Raw genomic sequence first — 15,744 nt, 5'->3', positions numbered from 1 at the left:
AAAAGAGCTCTAATGTATAAATATGTCTAAATATGTGTATGCATACATGTCTATATATGTGTAGGGGTTTATATGGAAAAATAGGCAGTTGATAACCACGATAAAGTTGAAGGATGCTTCCTTCACATACTAATCCTCAAGGACCACTTCCAGTTCCTAAGGTTTGCGTTCCTGGACCAGCACTTCCAGTTTATTGATTTTCTGTTTGGTCTAGCTGGTATAGTGTTGAGCATAGCTGCCTTCCAAGTAGTTGACCCAGGTTTGATTCCCGGCCAATGCAGCATTCTCCAATAAGTTTTTCAGAGAGTAGACCATTCGGAATCTCTCCTCTGTCTTCTTCTATCCCATGGATGGAAGATAATTCTAGAGAGAGTTCTCTTGTGTCAAGTACCAGGGTAGAAGTCTTGGGTACTATAATAGTCTACATAGACAAAACATAATTTATGCTTACCTGATAATTTCATTTCCATCTGTGGGAGGAGAGTCCACGGCTTCATTCATTACTTGTGGGGATTAAGAACCTGGCCACCAGGAGGAGGGAAATACCTCCCCCACTCCCCTTATCCCCCAGTCATTCTGCTGAGGAAACAAGGAACAGTAGGAGAAATATCAGGGTATAAATGGTGCCAGAAGAACAAAAGTAAATGTAGGTGCGCCCACAGGAGAAATGGGCGGGAGCTCTGGACTCTCCTCCCACAGATGGAAATGAAATTATCAGGTAAGCATAATTTATGTTTTGGGAGGAGAGTCCACGGCTTCATTTATTATTTGTGGGAAACAAATACCCATGCTCTAGAGGACACTGAATGAAAAAAAAAAACGGGAGGGAAAAAGAAAGCGGACACTAATCTGAGGGCACCACTCCCTGCAAAACCTTTCTCCCAAAAACTGCTTCCGCCAAAGCAAAAACATCAAATTTGTAAAAGTATGTAAGGAGGACCAAGTAGCCGCCTTTCAAATCTGATCCATAGAGGCCTCATTCTTAAAGCCCTAATTGAATGAGCCGTAATCCTCTGAGGAGTCTTATGTTCTGCTGTCTCATAGGCCAAGCGAATCAAGCTCTTCAACCAAAAGGATAGGGAAGTGGAAGAGGCCTTCGGCCCCCTGCGCTTCCCGAATACACAGCAAATAAAGATGAAGTCTGTCTGAATGCTTTCGTCATCTGAAGATAGAATTTCAAGGCTCGAACCACATCCAAATTATGAAGCAACCTTTCCTTTGAAGAAGAAGGGTTAGGACACAAGGAAGGAACCACTATCTCCTGGTTGATGTTACGGTTCGACACCACCTTAGGAAGAAATCCCAACCCAGTGCGAAGAATATTCTTATCGGCATGAAAAAACAGATAAGGAGGCTCACATTGCAAGGCCGCCAACTCAGAGACTCTGCGTGCCGATGCAATAGCCAGTAAGAGTAGAACCTTCCAAGAAAGAGTTTTAATGTCAAGCGAATACATGGGTCAAACGAAGCCTTCTGCAAAATCTTAAGTACCAAGTTTAAGCTCCAAGGGGGAGCGGAATTTCTAAAGACAGGCCTGATCCTAGACAGAGCCTGAATGAAAGACTGAATATCAGGAAGCTCCGCAAGCTTCTTGTGTAACAGTAACGATAAAGCCGAAATATGTCCCTTTAAGGAACTGTCGGCAAGCATCTGTCGGCCCATCCTGGAGGAAAGACAGGATCCTGGATACCCTAACCTTATGCCAGAGATATCCACGTTCCTCACACCAGGACAAGTAGGTCCTCCACACCTTATGATAGATGCGACAAGTGACCGGCTTCCTGGCTTGAATGAGAGTATCAATCACCCTCTCACAAAATCCTATCTTGGCTAGGACTAAGCGTTCAATCTCCACACAGTCAGCCTCAGAGAATCAAGATTTTGATGTAGAAAGGGACCCTGAACCAGCAGATCCCTGCGACAAGGTAACCTCCATGGAGGAGACGATCACATCCCAACCAGATCCGCAAACCACGTCCTCCACGGCCACGACGGAGCAATCAGAATAGCCGAAGCTTGCTCCTGCTTGATGCAGACCTCTACTCGAGGTAGAAGTGGTAACGATGGAAATATGTAGGCTAGATTGAACTCCCAAGGCACCGCTAAGGCATCTATCAGCTGTGCCTGGGGATCCCTGGACAGCGACCCGTATCTGGATAGCTTGAAGTTGAGTCTGGACGCCATGAGATCTATCTCCGGCGTCCCCATCTGTTGCAGATCTACGCAAACACATTGGGATGGAGAGAACATTCCCCCGGATTAAACGATTGTCTGCTGAGAAAATCCGCTTCCCAGTTGTCCACACCCGGAATGTAGATTGCTGATAGCGAACAGTTGTGAGTCTCCGCCCTTTCCAGAATCCGAGATACTTTCCTCATGGTTAGGGAGCTTCTCGTTTCCCCCTGATGGTTGATATAATCCACTGAGGTAATGTTGTCCAATTGGAATCTGATGAATCGGGACGACCCCAGGAGGGTCTATGCCCTCAGAGCGTTGAAGATCGCTCGAAGTTCCAGAATATTGAAAGTAAGAAGCGACTCCTCTCGAGTCTACCTGCCCTGTGCCTTCCTGGCACCCCAAACAGCTCCCCATCCTGACAAATTTGCGTCCGTGGTCTCAAGAAGGATGCCCCCTGGGACAGTTGGTCTGGGCAGATCCACCAAGAGAGGGATTCCCTCGTTCGGTTGTCCAGGGAGATCTGTTGGGATAGTGAGAGTGATCGCCGTTCCATTGTCTCATTATGCACAACTGAAGAGGTCTGAGATGGAACCTGGCGTATGGAATGACATGCTGGATACCATGAGCCCAATCCCCTCCATACAACTGGCCACAGATGGCCTTAAGGAGGTATGAAGGGCAAGACAGGTGTACGCAATCTTGCAACGTCTCTGATCTGTAAGGAATATCTTCATGGATGTGGAATGTATGATCATGCTCAGAAATTCCACTCCGTTGCTGGGAACCAGGGAGCTCTTTCCCTGTTTATCTTCCATCCATGGGATCAAAGAAGGAGAAGAAGGGTCCTCGAATGGTCCTCTGTTACACTGCATAATGAAGCCTGGACCAAGATGTCGTCCAGATAAGGTGCCACTGCAATACCTCTGGTACTAGCTACCGCGAGCAGCGCTCCCAAAACCTTCATAAAGATTCGCCAGACCGAATATTAGGGCCACAAACTGGATGTGTTGGTCTAGAAATGCAAATCTTAGAATTCTGAAGTGATCCTTGTGGATTGGCACGTGAAGGTAAGCATCCATCAAATCTATTGTAGTCATGATCTGTCCCTCTTGAACTAGGAGTTGTGGGGTTCTGTCCCTAAGGTGGATGGTGCTATCTCCACACTGGCCAAGCATACTACTATCCCACTTGAGGATAGCTTGTCGTTCAGAGAGCTGATGGATAAGAAGATGGAAACTTTTCTCAGAAAAAAGTTTCAGCATACGGGATACTTGTTTCATCCGGCAGCGGCTGTTGCCTCGGTTGCTGGAGCTGTGTCCTACATGTGCGACTCCTTATCGGATTTGATCGAGGTGGAGGGTCCCCTCGACGTTATCCAGGAAAGAATTAAGGCCTTAAGAATTGCTAATTCTTTTATCTGTGATGCAAACATGCAGATCATTCGCCTAAATGCTAAGGTTTCTGTTTTTTCAGTGCAGACCCGTCGGGTGCTCTGGCTGAAATCCTGGTCTGTGGATATGACTTCTAAGTCTAGACTCCTTTCCCTTCCTTTTAAGGGAAAGATTTTATTTGGTCCAGGCCTCCACAGTTACAGGGGGCAAGGGTGCCTTCCTACCACAGGAAAAAAAGAACAAGTCTAAGGGACAAGGCTCTAATTTTCGTTCCTTCCGTTCTGAGAAATCCCAACGACAACAGTCTTCTTCTAAGCCAGAGCAAGCCAAGAGTACTTGGAAGCCAGCTCAATCCTGGAATAAATTCATGCAGAGCAAAAAGCCCGCTGAGACCAAGTCAGCATGAAGGCGCGGCCCCCGATCTGGCGCTGGATTATGTAGGGGGCAGACTGTCGCTGTTTTCAGATGCTTGGTTCAGGGACGTACAGGACCCATGGGTCCGGGAGGTCATAGCTCAGGGATACAAGATAGGTTTCAAATCTCAACCACCCAAGGGCAGATTTCTCCTTTCAAGCCTGTCTTCAAAGCCAGAAAAGAGGGAAGCCTTTCTGGAGTGTGTGCAGGATCTGTCCTCCCTAGGAGTCATTGTCCCGGTTCCTATTGAAGAAAGAGCTATGAGCTAATATTGAAACCTGTTTGTGGTCCCAAAGAAGGAGGGAACTTTCCACCCGATTCTGGACCTAAAGTGCTTAAACAAGTTTCTAAATGTCCCCTCGTTCAAGATGGAGACAATAAGGTCCATCCTTCCTCTAGTTCAGGAAGGACATTTCATGACCACTATAGATCTGAAGGATGCTTACCTTCACGTTCCAATACAAAAGGATCACTTCGAGTTCCTAAGGTTTGCGTTCCTGGACCAGCACTTCCAGTTTATTGCACTTCTGTTTGGTCTAGCTACTGCTCCAATAATTTTTACAAAGGTTCTAGGGGCTCTTCTGGCCGTTGCCAGCCCCCGGGGTATAGCAGTAGCTCCCTACTTGGACAATATTCTGGTACAAGCACCATCTTTTCATCTGGCGAGGACCATTTGGTATCTCTTCTCTCTCTTCTTTGATCTCATGGATGGAAGATAAACTTAGAAAAGAGTTCTCTGATTCCAGGCACCAGGGTAGAATTCCTGGGTACTATAATATACTCCATATACATGAGGCTATTTCTAACAGACCAGAGACGTTGCAAGCTAGCTTTGGCATGTCTTGCCCTCCGGACCTCCTTAAGGCCATCGGTGGCTCAGTGTATGGAGGTAATTGGTCTCATGGTGTCCAGCATGGACATAATTTCCTTTGCCAGGTTCCGTCTCAGACCATTACGACTGTGCATTCTGAGGCAGTGGAACGGTGATCATTCGGATCTGTCTCAACAGATTTCCCTGGACAACCGGTCGAGGGAATCGCTGTCTTGGTGGCTCTCTCCAGATCATCTGTCCCAAGGAACATCCTTTCTAAGACCATCCTGGGAGATTGTGACTATGGACACAAGTCTATCAGGATGGGGAGCTGTTTGGAGTGCCAAGAAGGCACAGGGCCTGTGGTCTCAGGATGAACGCTCCCTCCCAATCAACATTCTGGAACTTTGAGCAATCTTTAATGCTCGTCTCAGTACCAAGCTACCCAGATATGAGTCGGTGTCCAGCGATCCTATGGTGGAGCTAATAGATTCATTAGTGGTACCTTGGAGGTTCAGTATAATCAACCTTTTCCCGCCGTTACAACTCCTTCCTCTTGTAGTGGCCCGCATCAAGCAGGAGCGGGCGTCAGTGATACTGATTGTTCATGGCCGCAAAGGATGTGGTTCGCGGATCTGGTGGGGATGTCGTATTTTCCTCCATGGAAATAACCTTGTTGCAGGGATCTGCTGGAAAAAGGTTCTTTTGTTCATCAAAATTTAGATTTCTTTCTTAAGACACGGTGAGTCAATTACTGTTGGGAATATCACTCCTGGCCAGCAGGAGGAGGCAAAGAGCACCACAGCAAAGCTGTTAAGAATCACTTTCCTACCCACAACCCCCAGTCATTCTCTTTGCCTTCGGTGCAAGGAGGAGGTGAAGTGTTTGGTATCTGTAGAAAATTTTACTTCAATCAATATTTTTATATATTTTTAATGCTAGAGTTGGTTTACTCTGAAATTCCTTTCAAGGTTGGGTCTAGCCGTACTCCACGTTAGTCTCTTCAGTAGGGCAGAGGTGGCTTTAAAGCAGTTAGGAACTTGTGAGGTGGGCCTTGCTGCATTTCCCTAACATGTTGCTGCCCTGGTATAGAAAGCCTGAGTAGGTTTACTCTGATCTTTCTAACAGACCAGGTCACTGTGAGGTGCGACATCCTCTCATACCGGGTGAACTGTCCTCCTGCCTGACAGCTGAATGTGCAGGTAAGTGCCTTTTGTCTTCTGGGGCTCGGAGGCTGGCACTGCAGCGGCTCAGACCTATCTGTATTTATTTTGTGACAAGAATCCTTAATAAGGAAACTTTAAGGCAGCGAGTAGGCACTTTCATGTGATTGGGGAGACTTAGGAGGTAATCTACTTCAGGATAGAAGGGGTTAACCCTAATTTGGAGCTCAGAATGTTTATATACTAATTCATAAAGACCTATGTATAGAAGGAGACATGAAACATTTGGTACAGTGGGTTCAATCCTTATGTATTTGGATTTTATTAAGAGGAGACATGAGGAACAGAACAAATCTGTGAGATACAATTTTTTGTGTATAGAGGAGAGCGCACTCTCCCTTTCTGACGACTTGATTTTAGTGTAGAAAACAGGCTGTTCTTAAAGATGTCTCTTCCGCTGCTTTTGTTTAATTAAAGTACTCAGTGAGATTATTACGTTCCCTTATGGCCGGATGAAGCGCAATGTTTGCGCGCTTCGTCTTCATGCAGTACAGCAGTCTTGTTCCGCCTCCTTTCTAAAGACGGAGCGGTGCCATTTTGGGTTATTAGAATGCTACTTATAGGCCCGCCTTGTTCTCCGGGTGGAGATCATAGCAGTTCTCTTGTGACGCAAGTTCTATTGTTTAAATTTTTTTTAGGGGAATCTGCATATAGTTCCCAATGTTGCGAGCCGCATTTGGTCATCCTGCCCTCAGTGGTGCAGCGACAGCAGTTCGAGTCATATGGCTGAACCAGCTGGATGCTGCTGCTTGTTATGTTTGGAAATTACACAATAGACACTATTTATTATGTGACACAAATTGTATTCAACAATCTTTAAGAGCCTTTTATACGGTACATACACTGTTCTTGTTATAGCCTGTTTGAGTTTATCATCTTTAATAAAGACTCATTGTGGTGCTAATGTACCTGATGGAAAGGGGGGCTGTTCTTGAGTATTACTTAAAATTAATTTGTCTTTAATTTTAAAGACTATTATATTTAATCTTCTGGTAAGCTAGGTAGTGCATTGCCTCAGATGCTTTGTTGCCTAGGAACCTTTTTTCTCCCAGGATTATGCTGTTTAGATATGCAACAGCTTCTCCTAAACGTCCACAGCCCTTTTGGCACCACAGAAAGTGACCTGCAGTTCCCCTTAGCTTCACAGAATAGATGTTACACTCTGAGCCTCATATCTCCCAGAATGATGCTGTTTAGGCAATGCAACAGTTTTCTCCATATCTGTCCCAATCCTCTATGGCATCACATGCAGTGCCCTGCTGTTCCTCTCTATCTCCTGGAGGAGTTTTTTGCCTACAGATTTGCATCTCAGGTATCCTCTGCGGTATCTGCGGCTTTATCTGTTTTCTTTTCCTTACCTACAGGGAAAATGCAAGAGGACATTTTTGATTCAGATGTTGAGGTTTCTGCTCCACATTCTGCTACATTTTGGTGAGGAAGCTTCACTGGGAGTTTCTGAGGGCTTAATCTCAGATTTGGACTGTATAATTCCTTCATCTGATGCTGAAGTCATCTCCTTCAGATGTATGCTTTCACACCTTGTGTACTGTTATGGGAGGTTTTAGCTACTTGGATGACATCGATACGCCTGTCGTTCTCAACTCTTGGGATTTTAGTAAATTTGATCTTTTTTATGATGTTCCTTCCTTTGAGGACATGTTTCTAGATGTGCTATGAAAAATTTCACAGGTGTAGGAGAAGCTAGGGATTCCTTTCTTCCTGTCTCCCGTCCTTTAAAGGATTTGCCTGTTGCTGACTCCATTAGACTGCACGTTGCCCTAAGTAGAAGGAAGCTTTTCTACTATGGCTCAGGGAACTTTGATACCTATGGGCTCCTTTACGGACCCATGGGAGAAGCTGGAGGTTTTATTGTTCTTTTAGAGCTATGTCTAGTCTTATTAGACTTTCTGTACTAGCCGTCGGGCTTTGTGGTTGGAATCTTCAGCTGAGAAGTCTACCTGGTGTTTAGTGGTACAGCCTTGTCTTATAGTTCTGCAGTTGCAGGTCCTATATTTTATGTTCCTCCTGTCCTTTGCTTCTGGTGTCTCTTTTAAGGATGAGACTTTGTTTGGACTTGAGTCCAATTTAAGCTTTCCTCCCAGGGGCAGGTTCTCTTCTAGAGTATCTGCAATCTAGGTATGATGAGAGGCATTCCTTGAACTGGGTTCAGGACCTTTCTCTCTGGGAGTGATAGTTTCATAAGACCTGAAGTATTTATTGTTCATTTGATTCGGGATCTACTCAAGTTTCTGAGTTCCGTCATCATAGACAGACTTTTAAGTCTTGGAGTATGGCAAGGGTGTTTTTCTGAACGAGATAGGGCTTGGGTGTTGTCCATCTTTCCCAGGGTTGGGAAATTAATCTGGAAAAGAGTTTCCTTGTCTCATCTACAAGGGTGTTTTTTTGGGTCTACTGCCACAATACCCTGAATGCACCTGATTCCATCTGATCTTGTTATGCAGGGCCAGGCCTGGTCAGTACCTGACCGACTGCAGGCTCTAGTGACCTGGTAGCTAGCTTTGCCATCTTGCAACCAGGTGGTTGGGAGTTTGGATCTAGCTGCAGTTGATTTTCCTTCACTTTTCAGTGACTCTGTGTATGGAGGGAATTGGTCGGATGGTTCCCTTAGACATCATTCCCTTGTTTTTTCCATAAAATTGAGAACTCTCGGATCTATCTCAGAGAACAGTTCTAGTTTCAGTCGTCAAGAGTTTCTCTCCTGCTAAGGTTTTGCAGGAGTATCTGTCTCAGGGCACGTGCTTCTGGAGACATTCCTGGGTGTTGTGACCATGGACACAGACTTGCTGGGCTGGTAAGCAGTCTGGGTCTAGTTAAGTGTCTGCTCTCTCAATGGTTTATTTCATCCACCAGGGAGGAACTCGGAGTTCCTTAGTCATGGAGGTGGTGACTTGGATTGTTCAGTTGGCGGAAACTCACAATTGCTGTCTGTCATCCACTTTCCAGGGGTGGACTTTTAGGAATGGACTTCTGAACAGACAGATATTTCATTCCGGGGAGTGGGCTCTCCATCCGGAGGTGTTCTCTAGGTACGCCCTCAAATGGGATTTGGCTTCGGAGGGCGTTTCGGCAGAACGCCAAATTTCCAAAGTACGGTTCACGGTCAAGTGATCCGCAGGCCGCCCTGATAGATGTTTTCAGGGATTCAGTCTTGCATGCCTGCTTCCTCTGTTTGCTCTCCTTCCACATGTCATTGCTCGTATTCAACAGGAGAGAGCGGCAGTGATTTTAATAGTCCCTGCGTGACCTCGCAGGATCTGGTATCCAGACCTAGTGGAATAGTCATCTCTCCGCCTTGGAGACTACCTCTGAGGAAGGACCTTCTGATCAGGGTCCTTTCCTTCATCCAAATATCGTTACTTTGAAGCTGACTGCTTGGAGATTGAACACTTAGTTTTGTATAAGCGTGGGTCTTCTGAGTCGTCATTGTAGCCATGACTCGCATGCCAGTTTCTAGAAAGATTTGTCATAAGATATGGCGTAAATCCAGGCCCTAGTCCGAATCAGGCCTGTGTTTAATTCAGTTGCTCCACCTTGGAGTCTTAATCATGTTCTTAAAAAGTGTTACAACAGGCTCAGTTTGAGCCTATGCATTCCATAGATAGTAAGTTATTATCTTGGAAAGCTTTGTCTCCTATAGCTATTTCTTATGCTTGGAGGGTTTCTGAACTCTCAGCGTTGCAGTGTGATTCTCCTTATCGCATATTTCATGCCGATAAGGCAGTTCTCCGTACCAAGTTTGGTTTTCTTCCTAAGGTTGTTTAGGACAGGAATATTAATCAGGAAATTGTTGTTCCTTCTCTCTGTCCTCATCCTTCTTCTCATAAAGAATGTTTGTTACACAACTTAGATGTTGTGCAGGCTTTAAAATTTTAGCTGCGGGCTACAAAGGACTTTCATCAGTCCTCTGCATTGTTTGTTTGCTTTTCTGGTAAACATAAAGGCCAGAAAGCTACTGCCACTACTATTTCTCTCTGGTTGAGAAGTGTTATCGTATGGCTTATGAGACTGCTGGACAGCAACCTCCTGAGAGAATTTCAACTCACTCCACTAGGGTGGTGTCTTCTCTTGGGCCTTCAAGAATGAGGCCTCTGTAGATTTGTAAGGCCACGTCTTGGATTTCTTTGTACTTTTGTCTCGGCTGAGGCTTCCTTGGGAGAAAGGTTCTGTAAGGAGTGGTGCCTTCTGTTTAGGTTACCTGTCTTGCCCTCCCTTATCATCTGTGTCCTCTAGCTTGAGTACTGTTTTCTAACAGTAATTGATGTATTTCTTTCTTGACACAGTGAGTCCACGGCCCTCCCTGTTTTCAGACAGTTTTTTTTTTATATAAACCTCAGTCACCTCTGCACCTTGTGCTAATTCCTTTCTAGTTACTTTGAAGATAACTGCTTGGAGATTGAACACTTAGTTTTGTATAAGCGTGGGTCTTCTGAGTCGTCATTGTAGCCATGACTCGCATGCCAGTTTCTAGAAAGATTTGTCATAAGATATGGCGTAAATCCAGGCCCTAGTGAGAATCAGGCCTGTGTTTAATTCAGTTACTCCACCTTGGAGTCTTAATCATGTTCTTAAAAAGTTTTACAACAGGCTCCGTTTGAGCCTATGCATTCCATAGATAGTAAGTTATTATCTTGGAAAGCTTTGTCTCCTATAGCTATTTCTTCTGCTCGGAGGGTTTCTGAACTCTCAGCGTTGCAGTCTGATTCTCCTTATCGCATATTTCATGCTGATAAGGCAGTTCTCCGTACCAAGTTTGCTTTTCTTCCTAAGGTTGTTTAGAACAGGAATATTAATCAGGAAATTGTTGTTCCTTCTCTCTGTCCTCATCCTTCTTCTCATAAAGAATGTTTGTTACACAACTTAGATGTTGTGCAGGCTTTAAAATTTTAGCTGCGGGCTACAAAGGACTTTCATCAGTCCTCTGCATTGTTTGTTTGCTTTTCTGGTAAACATAAAGGCCAGAAAGCTACTGCCACTACTATTTCTCTCTGGTTGAGAAGTGTTATCGTATGGCTTATGAGACTGCTGGACAGCAACCTCCTGAGAGAATTTCAACTCACTCCACTAGGGTGGTGTCTCCTCTTGGGCCTTCAAGAATGAGGCCTCTGTAGATTTGTAAGGCTGCGTCTTGGTTTTCTTTGTACTTTTGTCTCGGCTGAGGCTTCCTTGGGAGAAAGGTTCTGTAAGGAGTGGTGCCTTCTGTTTAGGTTACCTGTCTTGCCCTCCCTTATCATCTGTGTCCTCTAGCTTGAGTACTGTTTTCTAACAGTAATTGATGTATTTCTTTCTTGACACAGTGAGTCCACGGCCCTCCCTGTTTTCAGACAGTTTTTTATATAAACCTCAGGCACCTCTGCACCTTGTGCTAATTCCTTTCTCTCCTTTCCTTCGGTCGAATGACTGGGGGTTGTGGGAAGGGAAGTGAAACTTAACTTCATTGCTGTGGGGCTCTTTGCCTCCTCCTGCTGGCCAGGAGTGATATTCCCAACAGTAATTGTTTATCCGTAGACTCAGCGTGTCAAGAAAGAAAGAAATTTATCAGGTAAGCATAAATTTAGTTTCTTTGAGGCTGACTGTGTGGAGATTGAACGCTTAGTCCTAGCCAAGAGATGTTTTTCTATCTCATTTATGCTCGTAATTCGGTTAGTCGTCGCATCTATCATAAGGTGTGGAGAACCTATTTATTCTGGTGTGAAGAGCATGGATTTCCCTGGCATAAGGTTAAGGTTGCCAGGATCCTATAGTTCTCCAGGATGGACTGGAGAAGGGTCTTTCTGCAAGTTCCCTGAGGGAACAGATTTCGACCCTGTCTGTTTTACTGCACAAGCGGCTCTCAGAGCTTCCAGATGTACAGTCTTTTGTTAAGGCTTTGATTAGGATCAGACCCGTGTTCAGATCTAAGGCTCCTCCTTAGAGTCTGAATCTTGTACTTAAAGTTTTGCAGCGGGCTCCGTTTGAGCCTATGCATGAGATAGACATTAAGTTGTTATCCTGGAAGGTTCTTTTTCTACTGGCTATTGTATCTGATACTGCTGCCTTGCAATGTGAGCCTCATCTGGTGTTACATTCTGATAAGGCTGTCCTACGCACTAAGTTAGGGTTTCTCCCTAAGGTCGTGTCAAACCGCAAAATCAATCAAGAGATTGCGGTTCCTTCCCTGTGTCCTAATCCTTCTTCTTTGAAGGAACGTTTGCTTCATAATCTGGACGTGGTTCGAGCCTTGAAGTTCTATCTTCAGGCTACTAAGAATTTTAGACAAACTCCTTCCTTGTTTGTTGCATTTTCTGGGAAGTGTAAGGGGCAGAAGGTCTCTGTGACTTCCTTGTCTTTTTGGTTAAGGAGTGTTATCCGCTTATCTTATGAGATAGCGGGAAATAAGCCTCCTCAGAGAATTATGGCTTATTCTACTAGAGCAGTGGCTTCCACTTGGGCCTGTAAGAAAGAGGCCTCTATGGATCGAATTTGGAAGGCAGCTACCTGGTCCTCCTTACATACTTTTTCTTAGTTTTAAAAGTTTGATGTTTTTGCTTCAGCTGAAGCAGCCTTCGGGAGAAAGGTTTTACAGGCTGTTGTGCCCTCAGATTAGGGTTCACCTCTATTTTTGTCCCTCCCGTTATAATTCAGTGTCCTCTAGAGCTTGGGTATAAGTTTCCCAACAGTAAGGAATGAAGCCGTGGACTCTCCTTATATTAAGAAGGAAAACATAAATTATGCTTACCAGATAATTTAATTTCCTTCTGTATAAGGAGAGTCCACGGCCCCGGCACGTGTTCTCCAATGGGCGGCCCCCTAAATTATATTTTTCTTCTGGCACCTTTTATATCCTGATATTTCTCCTACTGTTCCTTGTTCCCTTGGCAGAATGACTGGGGGATGGGGGAAGTGGGAGAAGTATTTAAACCTTTGGCTGTGGTGTCTTTGCCTCCTCTTGGTGGCCAGGTTCAGTATTTCCCAACAGTAAGGAATGAAGCCGTGGTCTCTCCTTATACAGAAGGAAATTCAATTATCTGGTAAGCATAATTTATGTTTTTGCTCTAGCAGTAACCTGATTAGCGCAAATATCCAAAGTTAGAATATTGCGTGCGCAATCACGTATTCCCCCATAGAAGTCAATGGAGGAAAAAAAGTGTAAACACCCACTCTCACGCAAACACGATTGCATATTCTCATTGGCGCTAAGCCAACATGAAAATATGAATATTTCATATTCCAATGTTCTTTACATAACAGAATATACTGTATTCTATTTATTCATAAATAAATATTTCTACATATATCTGATGTTTTTTTTGCATAAATATATATTTATTCCTCTATATATACATGATTTTATATAGGTATATAAACAGATAGATAGAAATACTTAGAACATGTTCTGTGTAGAACATTGGAATGTGAAATATTTACACTAAATACATAGTTAAAACCTTTATTAAATATGATTATTGCATAAATATGTTTTTAAATGTTACATCTACTTAACGGCAAAGGGCTCCAATGCGCTTTTATATATAGGTCTATATATCTGTACATATTTATGTGTTTTTATGTGTATATATGTCTGTAAATACATATATACACATATATAGACATATATATCCATACATATATATCTTTAGAGATGTATACATACTGTATGTATTTCTATGTTTAAAGCCCTTTGCCGGCTTTTTTAACATATGTGTGGAATATTTTTAAAACATTTTATTAGATGGTTTTAGCATGAGTGTAGCTAAACAGTTAACCAGAGCTCTGTAGTCACGATAATGATTCTAGTGTAAATCACAATTACTGTCACGCGATCGCATCTACTTTCAACTTGTAATACAAGCGGTAAGCCCGATGATCGCAAAGCCTTGTGATATACCCCTTATCACTCAGGTGCAAACGATTGCGCTCCACTTGTATTCTAGCCCTTAAAGGGGAGAAAATGTTCGAATGCACTGTTCCTTTAACTTAATGATTTTGAAATTCATATTTAAAGTGACAGAAAATGTAAGTTTGTACACAACACGTACCTAGGGTTAAATTGCTAATGGCTAATAAGGTAACTCCAACAGCTTTGTTTTTGCAGAAGGACACGTCTCCACAGATATTAAAACAGAATGTAGCTTTATGTAGCTCAGCAGTATCCTTTAGAAATAAATGAAAGAAGAATTGTCTGTTACTGATTAATTTATAATGAATTTTTGCTATTGAAAGGGCTGGTTTGCTGGGAGGAATCTGGCTGTATCTCAAGTGACAACAAAATATGTCTTATGGGTGGATGACGACTTCATATTTTGTCCCCGGACAAAGATCGAGAAGCTTGTGGATGTGCTGGAGAAGACAACCTTGGATATGGTGAGTGTTTATTACTCTTGTGTGTGATTGACACAGATAGCTATGACTAATGTACAGTGGTGTTTCTAGCATGTGCTGAGATCCGGGCACCATCATCTTCAATCATTGCTGGCACTTCAGGCTTCAAGAAAATTTTAAGCCTTGACTTTGGGTCTTTCCTACAAGCTAACTGGCTGCTGCTGTGATAGATGCTTATTCATGTCCATGCAGCAGCAGCACCCTAAAGCCTTAGAGCAGCAATGATAGGTACTAGATGGAAATACAAACACATACCTTTGCCTCTGTATGTCTATCTATCTACTTGTCATCCTTATTTTTACCCATTCTCTTTTTTCCATATATACTATAACATAAAGAAATTTGAGAGCTGTATTGTCCCTTTTTATTTTCCTGTTGTTAAGTGGACATGTTACCCACTTACTAAATCGCTTGAAAGTGATGTAGCATATCTGTAAAAAGGCGTACTGGAAAATATCAGATGAATACCTCTATGTAAAATTCTTCAGTTCTTCTTCAGCTACGATAATTTTTATGGTGAAAACAGAATATCTAAATGTGATTTCATGTGACAGAATATCTGACAAACTGACCTCATTTACCATTCAGTGATTCCGGCCCACCATGGTTATATTTAAAAGGGAACCCAGTTTAATGAACAAACTGATGCTTACCTATTCATCAAAATATTATAGTAAAAGTATCTTGTTATCTAACCCCAAACCATGATACTACAGATATACAAGCTACACAACCTGTAATGCTTATTCCAAGCAAATACTTCTATAACCCACATGCTGATCAGCGTTTAGACCAAATACCATGTGACTTGTACCACTTCATCTGTTGCTTATATCATTTATTTATGTAGATAATTTCTTCCCAAAGGCAGGGAGAGTCCGCAACTTCATTCATTACTTTTGGGAATATCAACACCTGGCCACCAGGAGGAGGCAAAAACACCCCAGCCAAAGGTTATACATATCCTACACACTTCCCCTATCCCCCCAGTCATTCTTTGCCGTTCGTCACTATAGGAGGATAGCAGAGAAGTGTTAGAAGAAAATTGTAGTCCGTTAATGGGTATGTTCCCTTCAAGTATGGACTGGGGTGTCTGAGTAACCATGTAATCCTCTCAGTGAGAGTTGTGGTTAATGCTGGATCTAGATATCACAGGAAACTATCTCTGACCACTATCTAGACTTAAAGCTATAACCTCCTGAAAAATTTGTGTTAACGATTTACTCTGTTTTCTCATTATCTTCAGGTCCCTGTCAGATGCGTTTGGCGAGACTGTCAGGCCTTGAGGCGCTGTGTCTGCTCCACAGCTTTGATCCTGGAGGGTAAGTCCTTTATATTTCTTTGAGGA

General features: G+C 43.5%; 1 protein-coding gene across 1 annotated transcript in view; it reads left to right on the top strand.

Annotated features, from left to right (window-relative positions):
- B4GALNT1 (beta-1,4-N-acetyl-galactosaminyltransferase 1) overlaps window positions 1-15,744 on the top strand; it is a 407,445-nt gene that overhangs the window by 349,271 nt on the left and 42,430 nt on the right. Inside the window, exon 9 of the mRNA XM_053705522.1 lies at window positions 14,238-14,378. Within this exon, the coding sequence (XP_053561497.1) occupies window positions 14,238-14,378 (141 nt within the window). The remainder of the gene's footprint in view (window positions 1-14,237; window positions 14,379-15,744) is intronic.

This window comes from Bombina bombina, chromosome 3 (assembly GCF_027579735.1).
Source record: "Bombina bombina isolate aBomBom1 chromosome 3, aBomBom1.pri, whole genome shotgun sequence".
NCBI classification, from domain to species: Eukaryota; Metazoa; Chordata; class Amphibia; order Anura; family Bombinatoridae; genus Bombina; species Bombina bombina.
The sequence above is the reverse complement of the archived record's forward strand: the minus strand, read 5'-3'. Positions and strand labels throughout refer to the sequence as shown.